This window comes from Aquila chrysaetos, chromosome 2 (genome assembly GCF_900496995.4).
Source record: "Aquila chrysaetos chrysaetos chromosome 2, bAquChr1.4, whole genome shotgun sequence".
Taxonomy (NCBI): Eukaryota; Metazoa; Chordata; class Aves; order Accipitriformes; family Accipitridae; genus Aquila; species Aquila chrysaetos.
The window spans coordinates 57,512,510-57,538,112 of NC_044005.1; the positions used below are offsets into that span (position 1 = coordinate 57,512,510).

Below are 25,603 nucleotides of genomic sequence, written 5' to 3' on the forward strand. Positions count from 1 at the left end.
AGCCCCACAAGCAGCAACATTTTTTCTTCTGCTCTTCTTCATTTCCACATGCTGGATCTCCTGCGAAAGTGAGGAACTTACTTCCCCCCCCCCCCCCCCCCCCCCTCAATTTTTGTTTTTTTTATTAGAAGGAGAAACTATCAGTTAGCTCTACCTTCTGCAGTGTCATCCTAGTTCTCTCGTGACTTGTTTAGGAGATTCCCTATGTTTCTTATGTTTGCTTCATGTCTTGCTGGTAAAGACAGGCAACAAAGTATAATGCAGTCACAAAAGAGACCCACTGCCCTGACGAACAAGGGACTCTGCATGTGATGAGCATCGCAAAATTACAAAACCCCGTAGTGCTCCACAACTGGTGTGGGGAATATATCACTAGAACCACATGAGCATCTTTGGAAACAAAGTTGTTAAGAAGCAGAACTGGACATTCTTCCTATCTTTCCAGTGCATAAGATGAAATAAAAAGAAGTTTCCTCATCCTCTGTTACCCATTCCCTAACACTGAGCTGTGATGCAAAGGAGGAAACAGGAGGCCACAGTGCACACACAAAAAATGCCACTACGCACAGGCACAGTACTCACTTCTCTTGTGGTGTGTCCTAATGACTTATGAATAGTTCACTTGTAAATGGCAGAGGCAGCACCAGACTCAGCCAATAAAGCAAAACCAGAGAGAAGTCCAGCTTTCTTTTTGTTAAGTTGAAATCACAGGAAAGGGAAGGAAAAGTACCTTCCATCTTTATTTCAATAGGAGGAAAGAGGAGCATACTGCTTGAAGGAGCACTTCCTGTTCTGAAAATACAGCATGTGAAGAAGGGAGGGAAATATGAAGCATAGGGGTTGGAAAAGCAAGAGGAACATAGATGGGGTCAAAACCATGGACAAGGAGGCCACAAAGCAACAGAGAACACAACACTTGTACGTTTATGGCCATGCATGCAAGCCCACACTTATGGCATGACATTTTTGGGAGGAGCTCATCAGTGTGAACATTTCCTTGTCTTTCTCCTGCAGTTCAGTCAAAAAAGAATAATTACTTACCTTACAATAACGCTAGTTCTTAGAAACATTTTAAGTGTTATGTATTCCAATTCTGGGTGTGCATCCATCACCTGGCACAAGAACATCTGTATTATGAATACCAGTGCTGTGGAAATCATGCCTATGTCCTGCATGCCCACTCAAACTTTATGTCCAAAGATGTTAAGGACTACAACCCTGGTTTCCTTCACTAGAACTGAAGCCATGTTGTGTGGGACATCATAGTTGCAGGGAAGGAATACTGCGAAATACATAGGGACATCACTATTAAGAACCATACAGTTCCCAGAGAAGTAACCTTTCTTCTTTGAGGAACTCTTCATGCGTATCCCAATTCCAGTAACTTGAACAACAGCTTATGTCATGAAGATGGGTACTATCGAGAGCTTTGCTGATGTAAATGTTGATTCTGCATCAACTACAGTGCAGACATAGCTGTCCTGCAAGACAAGAGCTGTGTCTCAGCCTTTGAGAACAAAAGCAGAGACACATTAGTTACCTGTCCCAAACTAGAAGAGATTGTTCAGCCATACTTCCACAGTAGAGGAGTAAACTTTTGTGATCTTTGGAGGTTTAAGAAACCTTTGACTGCAAGACTTGCCATTCCTCTTACCAAAGACATTGCAAATCTTGAGGTGTAAGGGGTCAGGAGTTTTTCTGAACATCCTTCAATACTTCTGAAGACTGTACCCAGAGGCATTATTACCCAGAGGCAGTATCAATTTGAACCATCAGGGGAATTTAATAACAAGGTTCATGCAATCAGTAATTATTCCTGAAGAACAAAATTGAGACCTTTGTGCTGAAGAAGAAAACTTGTGACCTTTGATGGCCAATTCATATTTAAACTGTCATGTGTTCCTGTTTTCATATATTAAGTATTTAAAATTCACCAAGGTCCAGCTGCCAACAACTTTCAACTGAAGATGCAAATTTGTTCTTATGTTTTCTTGTCCCTGGGAGGTCCCTATAACTCAGACCTTTTCTAAACAGGTCACAGGTATCAAAAGCATCAAAAGATTTTGAAGGCATCAAGAGTGCACAAATATTCAAACCTCAAGGAAGGAGTATGTGAACATAGCTCTTCTAAAACATCATGTTCTTCTGGCCAGGCACACAGGATGCCAACATAAAAGATGCTATTGCTCTGCTGGGTAAGCCCAAAGATGCAACGAGCACAGTATCATGTTCTATCAAGTACCCAAAAGCAGATGCTTCAAGAACAGGGGAAGCAGCTATTGATAATCTCTCTAGAACTCTCCCAGCTTCTAACCGTTTGCAGCTTCCTGGGCCAGACATTATTTTCACATATATAATAGTTCCCAATGGATTTTTTTTTCCCAAGAATTTATCGCCTCTCAAAGCAACATACAGTTTAAGCATTTGTACTACCTTGTGGCAAGGAACTCAACAGTTCAACAACCCAGGGGTGAAAAATGAACTCCTATTCTGTAGTTGCCATTTGCTAGCTTCATTTGATGATTTCTGGTTCTTGCATTAGAAAAGACCATGAACAGCCAATCCGTATTTCCCTTTATATCCCTCAATATTTCATAGGCTTTTACCTTCCTTACCCAGTTTTGTCTCTTCTGGAATCCTAACTTACTAAATTACTAGACACATTTGGATTACCCTTCTCATCTTTACCAGTTCTCCTATATCCATTTTGATGGGGGAAAGCTTATGAAGAGGCTAGAACCACAGTTTTGAGGTGCCAGCACACTACAGATTTTGACATTTACAGTCATTGTATTATATTTTCCTTGCTCCATAATTCTTAATATTTCATTTACTTTTTCAACCATTACAGGGTAACAGGATCAAGTTTTTAATAGGACAATCACAGGAAAGCACTTCTTATTTCATGGCTATTTAGTTTCTGCACAGATCTTTGGCAAGAGCCCTGACAAAAGCAGCTTTTTCAATTGTTTTGATTTTTAAAATCCTATCTCCCTCATCCACATCTTCTTGACGACTGTAAAGAGGTACAACAAATTTTTGAGACAGTTTTTAATTTTACAAAGTCATCTTGACTCTTCTCAGGTGCAACACATTTATTTAGCTGTTCACTAACTGCATTCTTCAGAATGACAGCTTCTATTGATTGCCTAAGTTTAGACACTAAGCTTACCACTCTCCTGGAAAACTTTTGCCAGGTTTTCATGAAAAAAACCCAAACAGGTCTTTTTCTGAATGTTGGAGGAAAGCATCAGCACTTGGACCAGTAAAATTTGCCCACCATACAAGAATGGCTGTTGAAAGTAAGGATTTTATTACAGAGGTGCTGACCAAGATGAGTGCTGCTCGGGAGCATCTTTATGTCCTCGTATCCCAGCCAGATAAACCACAAATAATGATTATGGTAGGTACCCTGAATGACATACACATGACTGAAGCCAAGGAGAAACCGGAGAAAGTTTGGTAGCAGAAGCACCTCCAAGAACTGAAAACTTAACACACATGACTACTGAAAATGAGTCGAGGTTCATGGATACAGGACACACCCAGAAGTGGAATACACAAGGAATTTAAAAATTCAGAAAACACTGAAAACCAGAATCTCATTGGTATTTCAAATTGTGTGTGTGTGTGTGTGTGTGTGTGATTATACCTATAACAACACAACAGCAACAACAAAAAAAGAGGTCCATCTGAAGAAATACTCTGCATTTATTTTTTTAATTTATTCATAGACTTCAACTTGTTTCTATTGGAACTGAACTGAAACCCTATACAATAACTTACCTGGCACACGAGAAATCATCTGGCATAAATCAACATTTAGTGCAGCAGCCCTCTGTAAGAGATAACCCCAGGAATGCATCTGGACTTCATAGCCTAACAAAATGTCTGGGTCATATCTAGAGAGGGGGGGGGGAAAAGGAGAATGAGCTTCATATTATTTAAGAAAATATTTTCCATGAACAGAGTATGAACAGGATTACATGCTAATCATGTTGATTTTAAAAAAGAGGCAGCCACAATGGGTTTCTGTGAAAGCCGCATCTGGACTAGGAAACAATATTTAAAATAGACAATATTTTAGGATTTTCAATAACATTCAACTGAAAAATTTTTTAAAAGGCTTTTTTTTTTTTAACATACTTCTATTATTTCAGTCTTTACAAATAAAGAACAAAATCTAGGTCTAATCAGGTTTTATCAATGGAATCAGGCTGTATCGAGCATAAGCTGAAACCTAGGTACGCACAGAAGACAGATATGCAATGAAATATAGTCCTGTCCTCAAACTTTGTTGTACTATTTTCCTTTATGAAATTGAATAGAATTTGCTAGTAGGCTACTTGAATGTTTTGCAAATAATGATGCTTCACATGTACTGCAGTGTACTTGTAATAATCAGAGGACACTTCTGGTCCTAAATGGTGACTCTTTATCAGAAAAGTTACAATTTGCAGTTGAGAGCTGTCAAAACTGAAACACGCAGAAAAGCAACTGTATCTACCAGCTCTATTTACATACCTCTTCCTTTAAGATAACCTTTCTATAAGATACACAAGAAAAACTCATTTTATGCTGTATCTCATGCCAGGTGGAAAATTTGACTGGCTCAGGTATGACAAAAAGAAAAGTCAGAACTGTCTTCTGACACAGTCACTGTCCATCTTCCAATCAGGCTCAGAAAAGAGTTGACCAGACAGAAGGACAAAAAAGGTGGCTTCAAAGTCAAAGCACAGGTAGGAATTAGCTTGGAGGAGTCTGTATCACCTACCTTTTGAGTAAGCACTATTAAAACCAGAAGTTATGATCTGATGACTTGTTGAAGGGCCAAAGAATTATCTTCTTTGGCTGGGCAGAAAGAGACTGGCCAAACATTAGATATGTTACTTTCATAGCACAAAAAAAAAAAAAAAAAAAGGAAGCTTCATGGGGAAGAGCAGCTGCTTCTTTCAACGCAGTTCAGTCAGGGGGTTTTGAGTTCCAGCAGGCAGCATTCGATACAACTGAATGGCAAAGGGGCAGCTATCAGGAGGTAGAGGACTGGACAATAAGCTGAGGGTCCTGTACCACAGTCTGTGCCCAACCCCACAACAAGATGGAGGCTTGCAAACCTTAGTTTATGGGAACAGTAGGCAGAGACCTTGGCTTATGAACAGGACCTCTGTACTTTTTGCATCCTTAAACGCATCAAAAAATGCCAACATTTCCTGACTGTTGGATATAGGAGAATACCCTTTCCCTGAATCCTAAGTTAAAGTTGCATCACAGATATTACACATGAAGCTTCAGACTTTACTGTGAAAGTGTCTTCCTTGCTTGTACGTCCCAGCCAAAGGCAGATGACAACTCACTTTGAAATAACTAACTACTCTGAGAATAGCTCCAGAAAAGAGCTTCTCCACACTTCTGCCACAGACACTAACTTTTTGTGAAAAATAAAAGGAAAAGTGTTTGAATATTCGTACTCAGCACAGCTATCTCTTTATTACACTTTAGGCTTTTGCACCAGCCAGCAAAAGTTGCAAAAATCCCTTTTACCACCTACTTCTACCTGTGAAGGAATGGTTTTGATACCATTTTTGGCTAAAGCAGAAGATTCTAAAGTTAAGTTTTTGACTTCTAGCAATCTAGAGAAAGTAAAAGATCTAGCATTTTGCATTTGGGGGGTATTTTGCTATCTGCTGTTAATGTCAAACAAATGATTCTTTGTTTTTGGAGACAGAAAATGATCATCAGGAGTGGAAGTAGTAAATTTACCTATTTTGGAAGCCTATTCTACCAGTGGTACAAACCCAAAGCTAGTTGGAACAATTTATGGACAAATGAATGAAGCTAGCCTGCAGTTCCTTCCAGCAGTGGAATCAGTGTCAAAAAGAGTTATGACCACTTGCTGGCCCGCACAACATACAATGATTGCCAACTGAGGTGCCAAAATTATGAATAGCTCCATCTAAGCTTTGAAACAGAAAGGAATTATGTAATGGTTTATACAGTCATAGACTAAATGTTAAAAAAATTAACATATTTTCACTTTAATTCTTGCAGTGACACTATCCTGGTCCTAGCATATTGCAAAACACTACTGATTATTTAAAATGAAGGAAGTAGTCATTTATGTTCATATTTGAAAACTGGTTTCACATAATTCAAAATGGAAAATACTTGTAGATTTTATGCAGGGCAAGACATTATGCAGATGGGTTCCATGATAGATGCAAACGTGAATGAGAAACTTGTGAAGAACTGCTTATGTGGTACATAAAACAGTATTCATTATGCCAGGAATTTGCTTGCTCTTTTAAGCCTGTTCTGAACAGAAACAAGCATACTGTTTGGAAGCAGCAAGTTGCCATAACTATATTAGCAGCTACCACCTGTGATGAAGGACAGTTGCTTTGGGTTTTTCCTTGCTCAAGTAGTGCATTACTTCTCTCACTTCCTACTTAACCAAATTTTAGTGGGATATTACATTACAACTAAAAATACTCCTATTTGTATTGCAACTGAATACAACATTTCGTCAATTCTTGAGTTAATCTTCCTATTCTCTTTTAAGCTAATTAATAAAATGACCTCTGTAAACCATCTGTATATAAACGCAAGGATTGTTTCTCTAGTACCCTTCAGATGGGAAGATATTTTATAGGACAAGACATAAAACCACTTTAGTTTATCATGTTTTCAGATACATGCATTTTCTTACATAAATAAATTGTATCTAACTTAAGTATTACATACTTTAACAAAATTTTATGTAAATTCACATGTAGACTGGAAAATTTACCACCCAAAATGTTAAAAAAAAAATACAAAAAATCAGTGTGCTAGTTTTGAACTCAGTCTTGCTTGTACAGGCTATTAGGGATTGCCTGTAATGGCACATTACTGAGTCACAGGGTATTACTTTACAGTGCATTACTTACTCTGCTTTTCCTTCCCAACTAGCCACTGCACATTCATTAAGGGGAGGGCCTCATTTCAACTAATTTTGGCATCTCAAGTTTTCTAAGCTGGTTTCTTTATTGTCATTGAAGACAAAAGGCCTCTTTGGGTGAACTATTCCTTATATTTCAGCCACCTCTTGCAGAATGAGATCCTATTCTTCGTTTAATGTACATGGTGATGAGGCTAGCTACTTAGACACTGACAATGAAGTATAGACATCTAAGTTTCAGTCAGATGATTCATACAAAGCTATCTACATGGAAAATCAAGGTAGAGTAGCTAGTAAATGATGAAATCAAACCCTACTGTAAATTCCCTGTAAACACAGTCTCTTAGTCTCAGTTTCCCATATTCAAAACTTGGATCCAAGTGGTATCCTTCTGAAAGCATAAAAACCAATAAACATGCTACCAGCAATTGAATTGCTCAGATACTGCACTAAGTTACACATACATTTATTTTGTATGTATATCTGTCTGCATTCACAATGTATATGCACAAAGGACTATAATTAGTATTAACAAATTTATGGATGCTTAGGTATTTCCTTAACTTTACAATCAAAATAAGTTTTGGTTAAGTGTATCTCTGAATTATCTTTGAAGGAAAAAACAAAGTAAGATTAAATTCAAGTAGAACTCCTTTCTACTGAACAGCACTTGGGACCCCAAACTCCTGCACTGCAGTATGCATAAGGTATACCTTATGCAACAGGTTTAACAGACCTATCAGATTTCTTGCACCTAACATGAGGCTCTGCTGTTTCTTGCTTCTTATTTCCTTGCTGATCAACTCCTTCTCAATTTATGCAGCAGAAGTGCCCCCTCCTGCAGCCCAATCCCATGTACCAGCTGTACCAATGGATCAGTGTGTCATTTGTTGAGGCCCCCTGTGGTATTCTTTTTGCTGTTAAAAAAGAGATGCCTGGAGCTAAAAGAAGACATTATCCCAAATGGGAAAACGAACAGGTAAACCCAAGGTTTAGCTGATGTAAGCTCGAGAGAAGTCTGTCTCTGTCTCACTTTCTCTCTCCCCTTTTCATGTGGTACAACAAAGACGACAGGCTGTGAGCTAAGGAGAGGACAAGTTTTATATTTTTCATCCTCGCTTCTCACAATTTTTACAGTATACTATCCAGCTGGTCTTCATCATCACTTTAAGCTGTTTTATTAAAAGAAATTGTAATGAGACCAGCTTTTACACCTGCAAGAAACTAGTAAGTTGTAATACTGATATTTGAAAGCTACTGGCTAGGACTAACACCACAGGAATAAGAGGTGTGCCTGCCAACATAGTGCTCTTTTGTTAAAAGGATGGGCACTGATACTGCTTTGCATGCTGTTGCCAGTCTCTCTGCAAAGATGAAAAGCAGCATTTATACTGGCAGGATTTAAAGACGACAGCATTAGCATTCAACTCATACATGCTGCAGAGAGAAGAAATGCGATTATTTTCCTTTCTAGCTAAGTCATATGGGCTGTTATGCCATCTTTTCCTCTTTCTCATTTGATAATTTCGTGAATGAACACTGAAGCCCCCAGTTATGCCTTCCCTTCTATTATGTGTCTGGTTTTCCTCACTGCTATTTTTCTTCCAGCTAAAATTAAGAGAAAAAGGGGGAAAAAAATTTAGGCCAGACCCACGATACAGACAAAAGCAGTAATTGTGCATGGCAGCAGAATACTTGGTGACTCAAATACATAACTGAAATATCTGAAAACATTTTGCCAGTTTGCTTTGGACAATAAAAATCCATAAAGTTGATACAGGACATTAAGTAGAGATTTCTACAGGAAAATGCCACAGAAGATGATACTGGCCTGGGAAAAAAATGTTAGATTAACACAACTCGATTTTAAAAAGAAAAAGTTGCTAGAGCATTTGCAGAAGAACAAATATAATGCATTGTATCCAATACAAAAAATTGATTAGCATCATGCTTTACAAGAAAAACATTATACAAAATATTTAAATGTTACGTATTAACAACTACTTAATTTACAAATGTTTTATCCCCAAAATCTTTAAGAAAAATCTTGCAACTTTATATACTCTGTTTTTGTACTTTTATCAGAAACTACTTCCATTGGGACAAAGAGCTGTGCGTGGCTGCTGAGTCTCAAGTAGCAGTGAATCTACTACTTTTTTTCAAGCCTGTCCTGTTTCCACATCCTCTGTGTGTCACAGAGATGGGGACTGTGCATTCACACATGAATTCCCCAAATTTTCCTCCTCTCATGCCTGCAGGACCAGCCCTTTTCTGCTATCTGGTATCTGCATTTACAGAAGAGTGGCACAATTAGCCTTAAAAGTGTAGGAGAGGCCCAGACATTTAATTTCTCTTTCATGGGAATCCACTGCTCCATCAGGCTTGGACATCTCTAGTTTCCCCGTGTTTTTTAAATCTCCAAGACAAATATTCTTGTAGCGTTCCCCTCCTCCTCCTCCTTAAACAGCCAGCTTTCCTGTGTCTTGCACTGACTGGTTTATGGAACTATGTGAATGTGTTTATTCTTTTTGCTGCCTTTAGGTTCAGACAGAGAGGCGGTTCTGTTTTACTTTTTCAAGCAGACAGTATCTTCCAATTTTTCTCCCAACTCATTGCAGCTGACACCTTACGATAAAGAGAAGGTCTATTCAAGAAGGCTGTTCAGGCAGCGTGACAGAATCCTTTAGACAGCAATATAAGCACAGGCTTCGTTTCAAGAAAAAAAAAATAAAAATTTCCCCTATGACAACTCTAAAGAGCCTACAACTTGGCTCTCTGTGCTTGCAGATCATCCACACTGGCTGCACAGGATGGGAAGGAGGTTGTTTCTCAGCTGCTTTATGCCGGTTTTGAGCTGAAGTCCTATTTTTTTGTTTAGACCCAGAGGACAGCTTACCAAAGAAGGGAAAACTGGACCTACGTAGGTGAAGCTTCCTCTCAAAATCTAGGACAGTTGTCAGGGTACCAAGAACCACTTTAATTATGCTTTTCTTTGTTGCAAATCCACGTTGTTTATTCTTCCCTGCCTTCTCCAATCTCACCTCTATGGCTCTTCCTTTCAAACTGTTTCCTGCCTCTCAACCCTCAAGCAGGTCAGTATTTCAATACCTTGTAGAATTAAAGAGAATTCTCAAATTCCCTTTACAATGATGTGCTTTCTTTTAGCTGTCTCTACATAGATTTTGGTACTCACACTCCTAAGTACTCCCATTTCACAGCTGAATCACACTCAGTAATAATTTCCCAGAAATAAAGGTGCCTATTCCCCTCAATATTTGGACGAATCTGCTAGTTTTCAGCATAGACAAAATCATAGATCACAATTCCAGAGAAACAACCAGGTCTTCTTCTGGTCTACAGACCTCAAGATGACTTATTTTCATTTGCCAACTACCCTGAGTTAATCAGAGACAACATCTACTAATTTCACAGAAGAACATTTAACCTGGTATTAACGGATGTCTAGGTGGAAACACACGTTAATCTTACTGTGGTCATTCAGATCTAGCACACGCTGAACAACTTCACAGTGAAGGTAAAACTGAATCCAACTTCAGCTCATCAATTCCAGCGAGCTTTCTGGAGCAATACTCATCTTCAGTGAACATGTAACAGAGGAACTTTAGCTCTGCTATAAAAAGCTAGATTTGGGAAACACTATTCCATGACAAAAGGCTAGCGGTACAGCCCAAGAATAAAACACCAGCAAGCATTAAAACCTCACTAATTTATCACTCTGCTTCAGCATCTGTGTCCCTCGATATCAGCCAGCACGTTATAAAGACTATTTGCATAAATATTCTGGGTCATTTGTTCAAATACAAAATGCTTGCGGATCTTTGATAGAAGAAGAGACTGATGAACTAAGAGTATTGCAGGAAGTGATACATCTCCCAGAAATCACCTTTCCCTCATCTGTATGCTAGGACAGCGGTCAAGAATTCCCTACTGTGCTCTTCCGGAGTTTACATCTATTGACAAGAAGTGACAGAATCAACCATTTCTTATTTTCAATAACCAGAATGGAATAGAAACAAAAGGCCTAAACAGAAGGCTTGAACTTGAAACAAATGAGTATGTTCCACAATTTCACACATATGAAATAAGAGCAAGAATTAGGCCAACTACTAAGAGAATGACTAGAAACGGGAACAAGAATTCTTCAATTGGACTGCACAAGACAATTCCTCCCGCAGCTGAGGTACCCTCTGTTCAGTGCACCAGCAAGTTGATAAAGTCTGTTCCTAGTATTGACAATTCAATCTATCAATTGAATAGATATTCTGTCGTTCATTGTGCCAGGAATCTGTAATTTCACTCTTCCACCCTTCCCTCCAACAGCCAAAGAGGCCAAGAACATGAACCAAAAGCAAGCTGCAGTCATGCTGGGCATGCTATTTGGTCACAAGAACCTACTATCCTCTAGCCTGATGCATACATCAGTCTATAAGATACTGATATGGCTCTCTGCTGATAAATTAAGGTGATTTTGAGTTTTGCTCCATGAACCCGAAGTGGTAATGCTTCTTAAACATGTCCTGATTGTTTTCTTTCTCTAACCTATCAGACCTACTATTAAGTGCACCTACCAGAACAATTAGAGTACCTAGCTTGTGCTGGAAAAAATAACACTAAAAACAGCAACAGAAGATTGTTTAAAAAAATAATTCCTGATGCTGAAAGTTTTCATTAAAGCTGCTTGCTTGTTCATTTCCTATTGAGGAAGATTTTTGCAGTCCACTACTTTTTAATCAAGTAGTTTTACCATACTTTTTCCTTCAGTTAAAGCTACTCTGGGCCTAGACACTTGTTTTGTGCTTAAGAAATATGAAACATTTACTCCAGCAAAATTTCTTATTCTCTTTTGCCTAGGCTACAGAAAATAAAGGGAGAAAAGAGCAGCCATCTAGATGCAGTCCAAGTTTTAAAAACACATTCGTTGAGAGTTCAGCAGAAGTCTGATTCCTTAGGCGATATTGCATAGAGGGGGGAGGGAAGTAGACTAAGACGATGACAGCAGTCTGCCTCTCCACTAATAGATCAAATCTTTTATCTTCTAGGAACACAAGTTAACTAACTCAATCTTTGAAGATAAAGTTGTTGCATCAAAAAGGCACGCTAGCACAGTGTTGAAAGAGAAGATCTCTTAAGAAGAGATTTCTCAGTCAGCAACCTGGTTATTGGTACATTCCATCTTGAAGTACTACAAAAACTGCATGCTTTTTTTCATTCCGTAATGCCTTCAGTATGTACAGATGTAGACTTCTTCTGTTCTTCAGTGATAAATATATATTCTAACTGCTGAGTTCTCTCTCCCATACTCTTTATGTACTGTCACTTTTTAAACTTCCACACAGCTGGTGGAGATTTCTTCATTTATTGGCAGCTTCTCATTCTCAGTAATCTTCCTAAGTTTGATGGAGCACTAGATTTCCAAGAAAGAGAAAAATAAAATTATGTTCCTTACCTGAATTTTGTCTTCTCTGAACAGGGATCTGCTGCTCTGTCAGGACCCACCCTGTGTTGGTTGCATTCAGCAACTCTTTTTGTATTCTGGCTTCATGGGGTTGGTCAATGTCTTTCTCATCAGAGGTTTTCTGGTTGGAGAGAGAAAGAATTGCAAATGTACTCTGCCTAGTACACATTTTTTTCTTGTGCCTCTATTCCAGCAGGGTGACTCATAGTTTAAATCTGTTTATTTTTCCTTGCAATTTTACAGCTTTGCACCTCTGACAGTAGGACCTGGAGAGACGTCTGTGGTTCCACCCACTCACCAGCCGAGAGGGCTACCAAACAGACTTCCCAGCCTTGGTGGAGATGGGGAAAACCAGCAGTTTTCCAAGTCTGATGGAGCAGGGGATTTCCATTCAGAGAAGACAAAACTAATGAAGGAAACCGATTTTTCAACTACTAGTTATTTTAATCTGTCCATAGCAGTTTCAGTACCATGTAGGTTTTTTTCTGTCTTGCCTCAAAGTCCCTAGAAGAATTCTTCCCATCTGAGGCGTTTTCTATAGCTCTCAGCACTGTTAATATCTACTATTCTGAGAGTTTCAGAGATGTGTAATGAATTTTGGGATTAACAGGAAAGGTTGTACGTTAAAGAAGATTACTTATATGGCTGATTATATTCAAGACTGTAACTCAGCTGCTTAAGAGGATCTGAATGTTCTTGCTGTCAGAGAAAAAGAAAAGCAAAAAGTATTTTTATTCGAAAGACCACCATGCTTGTCCACTCTAGAAATAAGCCTTTGAGGGAAACAACAACAAAAATCAGTATTTGAGAGACTGGCAAGGGTTGAAGGAACTAAAACTGCTGTACCAAGCCTGAAAAATAAAAGCAGAACGTACAGATATGCTACCTTTTTACAATATTCACTACTTCCTGGAAAAGAGTTCTTTCATCAGTAGCGTAACTGACTTCTAGTCCTGTAACTCCAGATCTTGTAAGCAAGGGGGCTTGGTCTCTGCTCCCTAGAAAATAAAGTAAAAAAATCATTACAATTTAGAAGGAATTCCATTACTTCAGTCAACAATACTGCTTTAGAATAAAACATACAACTGAAAAGAAGTATGGAATACAACCTTTTTTTATCTTTAACACTAATTATTATCATAATTAATTCCATGGACTTATTTTATTCCTCTTGGGTGGAAAAGTCTGTTCTTTTCACTTTGTAAAATTCTACCATAATAGTAATCTAGCACAAATTGTCAGATATAAATAAATTTGATTCAAGAGAAATGTCACCATTTTACATGTACAAGAGTCTAGCTATTAGAAAATTATTTTTGAATAAGAAATATTAACGGACCATATGACAGCTCACACTGTTTTCATGCAAAATATCAATTTTAATTGCTAGCTTAGAGTAGTGCAAAATGCTTTGAAGAATGAAAATGTTACATAACATAGTATAGCTCTTTTTTCAGTATGCTTCTTAAAAAACACTGCTTAGTTACTAATAGAAATGGAAAAACACGAGCAACTGCTCACTTAGTGCGCATTAAGTGTCTACATTGATAAGGTGTGAATAATAGCTAAATTCATATGCATGCAGGAACTTAGCATTTGCCTTCCATATAAAAAAAACCTCTTTAAATGAATAATATGCAACACACACTCTGTCTTTTTATTTTCTCTATACAACGGATAGTAGCATCTCTGATTAAGGCAACAATCTGGAGTTTTTAAAAGGCATTCTACTTTGACACATTCTTGAGAATTAAAAAAAGTGCGCTTTCAGAAATAAATGTTAAAATGATTACCATAACTTACAAAGCAATAATAATACAAAAAGGGAAAAAAAGGTGTGTCTCAATGTCAAGTCACTCCACAGGGAACTCAAAAAGTTCTAACCAAGAAAATATTGACAGCACACACCAATTAAAGCAAGGAACGTCACAATAACATTTAAACACATCATTTTATTTCACTAACAAAAATAGATCAGAACTTTTGTTTTTTCAAAATATTATTGGACTTCTTTACAGAGAGCTTTTTCTTGATAATTTATCAGTGGCATATACCTAGGGAGCCATAGTGGCTATACTGTGGAAAGTCTCAGTTAGTAAGGTAATGGAGACAATTTTTTTAAAGATAGTAACAAGCATATAATACCAGAATAAACTTCACTGACAATAATAAGAACTTAGCTTAACATGATATAATATCTACAATACTTTGAAAAATAAACTGGTAAAAGAAGGAGCTGTTGCCTTAATGCTAAATTTATTTTTGGTAGGTTTTTGTCCACACTTAAATTTTAGACAGTATTTTGTGGTTTAATACACATTCACAATGCCAAAGAAACCCTGAAAGAAAGAGGACTTTTTTTTGTTCATTTTGTTTTGTTTTTGTATTTTTACTAGCCTAAACCAGTGGTACTCAACCTTTAACAGCTGGAGAGCCACTTCTTTATTAAATGGAGTTGTAGAGCACCATAAAAATCAAGTATCCACAGTGTGATTTTTTTCTCCATCATGACACTTCAATGTGTGATGATGCTGCCTCAACATCATCACATATTGATACATCACGACATGACACATCAGAATCCTCTCTCCCAGCAGCGTTCTGTCTTCAACCCCTTTTGGCTGCTAGGAAGGAGTGGGGTGGAGGGGTGGAAGGGGCAAAAGGGCGAGTTTTTCCCCATTCTGCCCCACGGCTGCTGGGTGGGAGGTGATCTCTACTCTTACCTGTGGGGGGATCCCAGCAGCTCCTTTTCTTTCCCCCTATGGGAGGGGGAACTTCAGCGACTCCCACACTGCTGGTCCATTTGCTCAGTGCTCCCCGCGCTGCCTGATAGAGTGGAGCGCCGATCAGACGCCTACATTGCGAGAGCCGCCTGTAGGGCCATGAAGAGCCACATCCGGCTCTAGAGCCACAGGTTGAGTATCACTGGTCTAAACAAAGCCAAAAAGGTACAATAGAATAAGGGCCCCTGTTTAGATCCTAAAAGGATCAGATAAAACCACAAAAATAACCCTTAAGTAAAATATAAAACATACTGTCTTGCTTTTAACATTTTCTACTTGCAGCTATCCAGCAACTTGAGTAGGAAACTAAAGGCAGGTTTTCCTCTTTATACTTTTAGAACACTGCAGGAGCTTGTCCACAAGAATGCAAACATAGATATTTTGCATGTGTCTATGTTATTTGTGGTTTACAGCCCATGCAATAGTTCTTTGGAAGATATAAGCAGGAAAACTCTCTCTATGTTTAATATGGCCATTCATCCAACAGTCAACAAGACAAAATTAAATGAGCTAAATAGTAATATAGATACTCGATTATATTTTGCTTGCTACTGTTTGATTACTACAAAATAAGCATTTTTGTAAAATATGTTAAGAAAAAAGAAATAGGAACCTTGGCTTGAGAGTGTCCTGTCTCTATCAATCACTATAGCACCAGTGATTTCTTTTTTATCAGTATTTGGCAGAGTTGTGTCTGATGAGATGCAATAGAATAAAGCACAGATCGGATCAAACTCTGGGTCTGGTTCCAAATCTCGTCTGGTTCGAGCATGTAACTCCATACTGATGAGGGTAAGGTGTTGGACCTACCAACAAATAAATACAATAAATTAGTATGTTTTGGAGCGCTATTAAAAAATTCAAGAGAAAATTATTAGTGCAAATTAGTGCATTGCAGATATTTATATGGTCATATTATATTGTAACTAAGAGGTCACACCTGAAAATTAATAGAAGTGATTAAACATGCATCTCTGGATCTCATTTTTTTGCAAAAAGCATTATCCTAAAAAAAAAAAAAGATTAATCACTTAATACATTTTTAATACTCTATTATTACAATTCAATATTTGCTTCCGAGTACCATCTTCTACCAAAAGCATAAAATACAAACAAACAGAAATGTTCAACTTCAACAACTGTAAATTTCTGTAATGTTTTCAAACAGCTTTGCATATTGAGCTGAATTAAGTTTCCAGACTGATCAAGAACAAAGAATCTCTGTTGGTCTTTATTTTCCTTTCCCTCCTTCACCCAAGACGTGCAAACAAGCATGAAGACTAAGTCACTTACAGGAAGATATGGAGAGTACCTGACTTTCCCTTCACTTGCATTAATGAACTTCCGCATCATGTTGCTACAGCTTTTTGCAGAATGGTTTGCATTAAGAAAATGCTAATCCCTATATATTGTACAGTTTTGACTACAATAAATACTGTAGTATTTAATACTGTTTCAACACTATGTTGTTGCTGTCATCTTGCATAATACAGTTGATAATGTGGACTAATGGGCAAGTTGGAGGGATTACAAGGGAAAAGTTACAGATATTTATGAGTATGTAAGTTGCCCTGAGGGCAGCCTGATTTCCTCTAGATTTGCATCCTGAATCACTACAGCCATCACTGAAATGAAATTTTACTATCAAGCTCTACCTCCATTTCCTGCAAAATCATCAGTTTCTTGTGGCTTCTCCTACATCATCTACTCAGTGCATAAAACGACTATCTCCCCATCTCATCTCTAATCGGTCAACAGCTAATTCCAAGCCATGGATGTGGTGACTGTCTGGGAGCACATACATGCTGGCTGGCCAGTTAGCAACCAAACACAGCAGTACTGCATTCACATTGCATCCCTTTTTCCAGCACCAGTTTTGATCTCTCTTCCCAGAGCAACCACTGACCTACATGTAATATGTAGAGACACTCTTTGAGACATGTACCATTTTGTTAAATGTGGTAGGAATTGGCCAACAGGTTGAGAAGGTAACATGTAGAGATACTGGGAGGGCCTGACTGAATGATGCCAGATGCCTTGTTTCTTAAGGAAATGATCCATGAAAGTTATGGTCAACTAGTTTTTCCAGTAATGTTTTTATACAAAACTTTTCTTCCTTCTGATCTTTGCCTGATTTTTATTTCTTTGAAGAAAGGTTTACCACCTTCTCAAAAAAAATACTGTGAAATTTAGTTCAATACTATTAAAGGCACTTGGAGAACAAGCTGAAACTAGTAGAGCAACAACTTAAAGCTGCAGACATCACACACTGATTAATTTTAAGTCAGGCAGGGACAAAGGAGGAAAGGATTTTTAAATTCTGCCATTATAAAACTGGTCTGATAAACTATCATTTTATAAAATAACATGTAAGTTACCTCATGTAAAGATTTTGCTTCCTGCAGGTTTTCCACACTGACTTTAAACCCATAAGTGTTATTTAAAGATGGTCCTTCAATCTGAGAAGTCTCTTTCTTTGGAACACCAAGGGCAGCAAACTGATTCTTGTTGGGGGGGGGGGGGGGGGGGAGGGGAGAAAAAAAAAGCACAGTATAATATTGAAAAAATTACAGATTGCTAAATTCATATGCAATATTAAATACAAATTTATCAATGAAAATGCAAATACTACACTATAATTACTAAAATAAAAAAGGCTTTCACTATCTTCTCATGTAATTTTTCAACAGGGAAACAACAGTTGTATCTTTCTGCCTTTTAGGAATGATTTTAATGAAACCTCATAGTAAAGCAGGAGGCAGTTTGAAATCCTTGGAAAAAAAAAAAAAAACAAAAAAACCCCAAACAACCCAAAAACTCAACCAACCAACAAACACAAAACCCCACACATACTGGCTTTCTTAAAAGCCTGCGGACAGGAGAACCAGCAAATCTCTATTCTCTCTTGAGCAACAACTCATAAAACCCCTCTGTTTCGGTCACCACTTTTTAAGGCACTGAATTAAGGGTACGCTTAAGTACCCACCTGAACTGGGTGAATACCAGTATGTTGAGAACATGAGAAAAGACTATTGGGTCATTCTGGTAATGCACCTAGCCCACCGTTCTTTTTCCAACATGGGGAGCAGAAACACTGTTTAGGGAAAACATGTGAGTCTGATCACTGTATGCGATCCATTCCCTTTCTACTCCATCAGCATACCAGTGCTATTCACTGCCTATGTTGTTTTCAGAAAATGCTTACAACATTGTCTGAAAACTAATACACACACAGACACATAAATATACACATCTCTGTGTGTGTACATACACACACACACAAATATAAAAGGGAAATCATAATAGAACTTAAAAAGGATGTTGTAACTAAAAGAGCAAAACAACATCCTTACACAGTGTCTCTTCAGTGTTTCACTAGCGTCTCACAACCCTAAAACACAGAATATACTCTCAGTAGCCAACTTCCCCCCCCTTCCACCCCCCGCCCGCTAATTAAACTGATTTCTTCATCCTAACTTTGAGTGTACACTGATTCTACAGCAATTGCACCCTACCATTTTAAAAGTACTTTCAAGATCTTAACAGCAAAAGAGAAAACACAACACAAAAGAACGAGAATGGAAATGTGTATGTGTGGCATAATAAAAATACACCTGTACATAAAAATCTTAATTTACCTTCATTTGTGTGGTTAGAAGTACTCTTCGAAGACCATCAGTATTATTTCCCCTCTTGTGGCTCAGTTTTTGGGCTTTTGGTTCTGTAAACATACATGAGTGCAAAACTGCTTAGCCTCAATAATATTGTCTAGACATTAAATAACATGCTAGAAACAACCAGAGGCATTTAGTTAACATTATAAACAAATACATATATAAACAAAAGTAACTTTATTCTCTATCCAATCCAACGCACAACTATTACAATTTGGTGTTTATGGACATACAGGAACATATAGTACAAGGCCAGTAAGTTACCAAACCTCACATGATTATCAACTTGAACATTGCAATGTTATTCACACTCTACATTGAGATCATGTTCTGAAAAATACAAGCAGTATAACCAACAAGACTTCAAAATCCCCAAAATAAGCTATACTTTTAAGTCTTTAACCGGCACTTCAGAGTTCAGATACTAGAGACCATCAGGAAGCAAAAGGGTGTTCTGCTTCTAGACTTTTTTCATAATTCAATAGTTATTTTAACAATAATGAACAGGTCTTTTCCTTTCTAAAACTAGTTTTAAATATATTTTTATGGAGATGTAATTATTTTCTCATTATGTCAAAAGAAATATAATATATTCAGAAATTTTTTTTGTGCATCATTAGAATCACTTAATGGATTTACCTGTGGATAAAGGAGTAAAACCAAGAACTTCAGGTACGCCATCTTGATTTTTCCTCTGCACAATGGGTGTACTATGTAGGCAAACAGATTCGGAATTTCCAGGATCTTCATTAACTGGAAATGGAGATGTGTCAAAGGATGTCCTAATGTCCTCTTGGGTGGATGGAGAGTTTTGTGCACTTCCAACAGCTACTACATCATTTCCTTCCACAGAAGACAAAATAATATCCTGACTTTTCCAATCTGTGTCTTCTAAATTAGACTGCTTGGGATCTGGAGATGCTACTTGCTGCCAAGGAGGAAGTACTGGAGAATCTGGTGAACTGTAGCTGACGTAATAGTCTTCCTCCTCCTCCTCCTTATCATGTTCTAGTGTTGAAGTAGTAAGTGTCTTGCTTTCAGATGGAGTTTTATTAGAGTCTATATCATTTTTATTATTTATAGAAGTTCCTATAGTGCTTATAGACTTATCACAGGTTTCCTTGGTTTGTGTTTTTGTAGTTTCTGCCACAGAAACAGGAGAATTCTTTGTAGGCACAATAGGTCTTTCATCTTCCAGGCTAGATAAATTTAAATCTTTAGCTGCTTTTACTACTTCTATAGATTTCTCTTCAGACAATACTGCAGAGCTGAAATTCTCAGCTGCCTTTGCCAGCTCAGCAGGATGATTCTTAGGCAATTTCTTGAAATGTTCATACTCTTCTTTGGCATGAAGCCATATCTGAACTTGCTGTTGGCTTGGAGCACACTTGCATGGCATTATGACTATTTTTTTGTCTTCACTAGTTTTATGGCTATTACTTTCTCTTTTATTAACAGTAGCGTGACCGTAACGAGGAGGAGACCCTGGTCTAGGACCTTCTGTCATTGCTGAAAATGCAGTCTTCCAGAGTCGTAGACCTTCTAATGAGAAGTCCCCCTCAAACTCAAGCAGGTCATTTGGAAGTCTAGTTTCCACTGTGAGAAGCCGTCCTCCAATCTCCCTGTGAAGAAAATAGTTTGAATTATTGTTTTGCTCTAAACTGCATTGCAGGCAGTCCTCAAGACGATATACAAGCAGAGTCCTGCTAACTAGCTTTCTCACTATGCAATACCTGTGGGCAGTATCTTTCTTTCACAAACCAAGCAGGCACATTCGCACTTACTACAATATCAAGCAATAAAAAAAAAGCGCCATGAACGAAAATGGGTATTTGCACAGGAAGTACAGTAATTTTCAACTTCAGATGTATGTATATCAGATGGGATCTTTCATGCATCTGTGCCACATAACAGCATAAAATTGTTTACAGGAATAAATTAAATTTAATATAATCACAGGCATATGTAGACAGAAATGCATTTAACATAGTACCTTGGCTTTTCTGGAGCATCTGAAGGATTGCTGCAAAATGGTTCCTGATAAATTGTTTCTGCAAGATCATGATCCAGCAAAGTTGCCATGATTTCTTCACGACTGGGTGGTGACATGAGAGGCTTAAGAATGTGAGCAGTACGAGGTGTAAAACTTCCATTCTTTGATTGTGAGGGGGAACTGGTTGATCTTGGTGAACTATCTGGAGTTGGAGTTAATGCCTCGTTGTTTCTCGAAACATATAATTCTAAATCCTCAGAAGCTGCATCTATAAGTTCACCATCAGGAGAAGACAATATGGATGTAAAAGAGGTATTAACTGAATCAAGTGGTTGACAGGGTTCAAAAGTGGTTTCTTTTCTAATGTGGCTTTGAATCCAGTCTGAGCTGGTTGGCTGAGGAAGGTTAAGAAATCTCTCTTTATTTACTGTATTTCTATTCAATTTGAATTTTTCATTTAAACAGACCTCAGTCTCTTGCGTACAAGAGGTATCAATAGAACTAGATCTAGAAGTTGAAGGATGAACATTTTTCCTCCATTGGCTATGGCAGTGGTTCTCATTATTATCCAGTGAGGTTTTCTCAAAAAGCTCGGGGCTCAGGGAACCAGACCGTATCCATTTACTTGTGCTTGAAGAATGCTGCTTTTCTTCCTCTGATTTTTGGTCATTATGACACAGAAAGTCATTTTCTGTTGTCTGTCCAGAACCAAGATCTTGAACTGCATCACTCAAGAATTTCTGGGGCAAATTTTGATCTGCTGGGACAAACTGGCTTGCAGAATAAAAACTGCAAAATCCAGTTTGCCCTATAGTATTAATATCAAAGTTGTAATTGTGGTCTGGAGATAAGCTGTCTTCAAGTGAGTAGCAGCTTTCAAAACCAGGGTCTGAAAAAAAAATGGGGCTGTCATCAGATACAGAGTGATCAATGCGACTAGTGATCTGCTGGCTTAAAGACTCCATTTTTGAAAGTTTTGGTGTTTTTTCTTTAGGTTTTGTATTCCTGGGAGCACGAGATTTTCTTGGCGATGTGATTGATCGTGACCTTTTGATTGCTTTATTCTGTTCAAGAGGGCATGGTGTATTCCTGCTCAGCTGTGTTTTAGCTGGTAATGGTTCCTGTGTTACATTTGCATTCTGAGCTTTCTGCTGTCTCTTCTGGAGCAGCTCTTTCAAAACAGCTAGGCCAGACTGTCCTTCACTGAATGCTGATGGGGCCACTATAGTCCTGTTTTTATACTGGGAGATGGGTTTTGGCTGCACGGTTGTTTCTGACAAAGGCCTTTGTTTTACTGTTTCAGGTTTAAAATGTGACATATCCAAAATAAATCCTCTCTGATTTTGATCCCAATTTAACTGTTTCACTGGACTCTTCAAAGATGTTACAAAACAGTTCTTAGGCAACTGAAGTGGCCCAGGGCTTTCCTCAGATGACTTAAGAATAGAAGAACAAGGATCAGAATGCTTGGATGCCTCTGGTAAACAAAAAATCTGCTGTTGAATATTGTCTTTACAATGCAAATAGTTAGTGGCATGTAACTGATCCATCTTTGCTGTGTCCAAAGATTCACGAGCTTCATTTAATTTCCCAGCTGGTGGTAAGTATCTGTTTTGCAAATTTTTTATCTCTTCTACTTTTGCAGAAGTCTTATCTTTAGAAATGCGTGCATTTTGTGTTACCTGAGTTGAGTGATTAGATGGATCAAATATGTTTTGAATGAGAGCAGAATCCTTTATTCTAAATATAGCACTTTGAGTCCTGGGCCTTTGAGAGCTCACTTTTGGTACTTCCCTTCCAGATGCCACAGGAGTAGATACAAAAGATGAATGAGGGTCTTCTCGTGGAGCAGGTAAACACTGTGCATCTACAGGCTTATCAATTTCCATCAATGAATGAAAACAGCCTGATGAATTACCTTGTGCATCAGTTGCTGAAGGGAGCTGTGCTGATGGTAGATATCCTGCTGAATAGCCAGGAAGAGGACTGTCTTTCCGGTTATGAAGTGCCTGCGAGTTGACAGAGTTGTACGAAATGTCAGGCAGATCTTGACGTTTCAGCACAAACTTTACTTCTGCAGTAGAGCGAGTATTTCCTTTTTCATCTTTAAATACAACACGCTTTCTTGAGGACACTTTTTCAGCTGTTTTTTGTCTTTGTTTTGTTCTAGGTTTCTTCTTTCCATCATCTCCTGTTTTATCAGCCTGATTAATCTTTTTCTTTTTCTTGGTAGATACAGTGGGGCTAGCAAATTTCTTTTTACATTTCTTAACCTGAGTTTTTGCTCGACTATTTTTTCCTACACTAGAATTAACAGTCTTGCTGTTGTACATATTGGGCCCCCTACTAAATAAAGCTTCTCTGTCCAGGTTGGTCAAAATTTCTTCTGCTTTTGGATCAGTGGGAGACCAGCAGCGAGGTGGAGAGGTGTTTACTGGGCTTGTGCTTCTCTCAGAAAGAAAACCTAACTTAGACATAACATCACTATAGTTATAGTCACAGTCTTCAGCTTCGGCATTGTAGGATGGCGAAGGAGGAGAAAGAATTGTATGAGTCCTTTTTCTGAAAGATAAAGTTCTTTTAATGTTTTTACTACCTGTTTTTTGTGGTTTTCCAGCTTTTTTCTTGGTTGACTTATGTTTTGCTTTCCTTTTGTGACTTTTCTTTGGTGTTAGTGGATAAATAGGATATTTGGTTGCAGGAGAGTCAGGAACTTTTGGCCAAAAGTCCTTTAAAGGTGCAAGCTTTTTATATAAGTTCATCTTTTCCTCTGTGAGTACTACTCTTTCCTCACTAGAATCTACTTTCCCTAGTTTAACAAGCATATTTTTTCTCCCTCTAAATCTATTGATGATAATATATTTAATAATAACGGGTGGCAATTTTTTAGAAAGTTTTCTACGCTTTCGAGACTTCTGAGAACCATCCAAACTTTCAACACTTTCCATCGGTTGAGGTAGATTAATTTTTGAGTTGTGTGCGACAAAGCTTGATTCACTGTCTTCAGTCTCATAATTTACCTTCCGTTTCGTTCGGAGTGTATATTTATTCCCACATAATCCAAATGACTGCTCAGTTTCAAGAGATCCATCTGCAAACTGGCAGTCAGTATAATTAGCAGTACTTGTAGGCATTTTGTTTTCAAAAGCCTCAAGAGGAACTTGAACTAAGTCACTAGGTAAAGCACTATCCTTATCAGGAATGTTACTACAAGCATTACCTTGTGTATAGCAGCTTTCCTTCACTGATGCAACATCATTTACACTTGCAGGCTCCTGATGATTGATAAAACTATGTTTCTTTTTATTCAGCTTCAACCTGGACTGTTTGTTGCCTTGCTGTAATTTATATGTCACAGGAGCTAACTTCTGTGGTCGACTGAGACAATTAGAAAGAACAACACTAGGAAAGAACATATAATGTGCTGCTTGTTGACTGAGGCTTGGCTTTTCTGCCTTATGCTCCTGAAATTCTTCATACCTAATTTTAAGCTTATTAAGGCCACCTTCATCAGTGTCATTTTCAAGTGAATGTACCACAGTTCGACTGCCTCCTGAACAAGACACCAATTCACAATTTTCTGTAACTGTTGCTGGAAAAAAACTATTTATACTTGCAGTGCTGGATTTTTCATTTACTTCAGAGGACATTTTACCTTTGGAGTGGCTAGAGTGGCTCAAATCGGAAAAGTTAAATAAGTTTTTATTCAACATGCTGTCACCAATGTGGCGGCCCACATGCATAAAAGAGACATCCTTTTCAGCCTTTCTGATGCTAGTATACTTCCTACTAGGTATCTGTCTGCTTACTGATGAAATATCATCTTCATACTCAAAAATATTATTTTCACATGAAGGAACTGGGAGAGTATCTTTCTTGTTACTCTCTTTGTGAGAGTTTTCTGCATGGGTACTGTTGCTGAATGGAGTTGGGTACTTTGCTGAGTAAGTGCTTTCTTTTGTAAGAGAATGGACTGAAAGTTCAGGTCTTGTTTCTGTGTTTGGTTGTGAGAGGTCTTCTACTAAATCTTCATTATTCAAAACATGGTTAGAAAGGGCACTTGTGTGTTTACACTGAAAAGTAATTTTAGCAGAAGATGGGGGTTCTAGCGTAGCAGCATCTTTGTGAAAGATTGAGGTCTTTACAGACATTTTGCTTGTTGCAATGACGGAGGAGTGAGTTCGAGAACTTTCATTATTCAAAGGATTGTCTGAAATGGAAGACAAGCAATTTTACTCTAGTTTTCCTGTAAAAAAAAAAACCAACCTAAGACATTAATAATTTTAATGACATTTTCCTGAAAGCCCTCCCATCCAAAGAAGAAACAAAACTCTTCTAACTCTTCTAAATCACACTGCATTTATGATCATGACAACTACAGACCCTGAGCACAAGTTGCTTTATCAAAATCACGTCATCAGTACATTTGTGTCTCAGCTGTTCTGTCAGTTACTCCTAAATGGTAGGCTTGCATACAATTGCCAAAGATTCCACACTGGTTTTCTGAAAGAAGGCTTCTAAAATCACCTTCAGATAACTAAATACAAACATTGACTTCTAGAAAAGCTTGTATCCTGCTTTGCCCCTGAGAAGTATGCATACTCATTGGCTCTGAAAAACAAAGAACTTATTTAGATGACTTTCCCCATATAGAAAAATCATTGCACAGAAAGCTAAGTACTATCTTACAACATGGTAAGGGCTTTGATTAACTGTCCTGTGCACTAAGCATAGGTAGTT

At 37.9% G+C, this 25,603-nt stretch overlaps 1 protein-coding gene across 3 annotated transcripts in view; it reads right to left on the bottom strand.

The window, feature by feature from the left end:
* REV3L (REV3 like, DNA directed polymerase zeta catalytic subunit) overlaps positions 1-25,603 on the bottom strand; it is a 126,096-nt gene that overhangs the window by 20,073 nt on the left and 80,420 nt on the right. For all 3 annotated transcript variants that reach the window (XR_003926086.2, XM_030033754.2, XM_030033764.2), the window contains 7 exons: positions 20,864-25,073; positions 19,510-20,492; positions 18,835-18,917; positions 17,575-17,700; positions 15,810-16,002; positions 13,300-13,411; positions 3,787-3,902 (listed from right to left, as the gene is read on the bottom strand). Coding sequence is in view for 2 of the 3 variants with exons in the window: in XM_030033754.2 (XP_029889614.1) it covers positions 3,787-3,902; positions 13,300-13,411; positions 15,810-16,002; positions 17,575-17,700; positions 18,835-18,917; positions 19,510-20,492; positions 20,864-25,073 (5,823 nt within the window). In the remaining variant the exon portion in view is untranslated. The remainder of the gene's footprint in view (positions 1-3,786; positions 3,903-13,299; positions 13,412-15,809; positions 16,003-17,574; positions 17,701-18,834; positions 18,918-19,509; positions 20,493-20,863; positions 25,074-25,603) is intronic.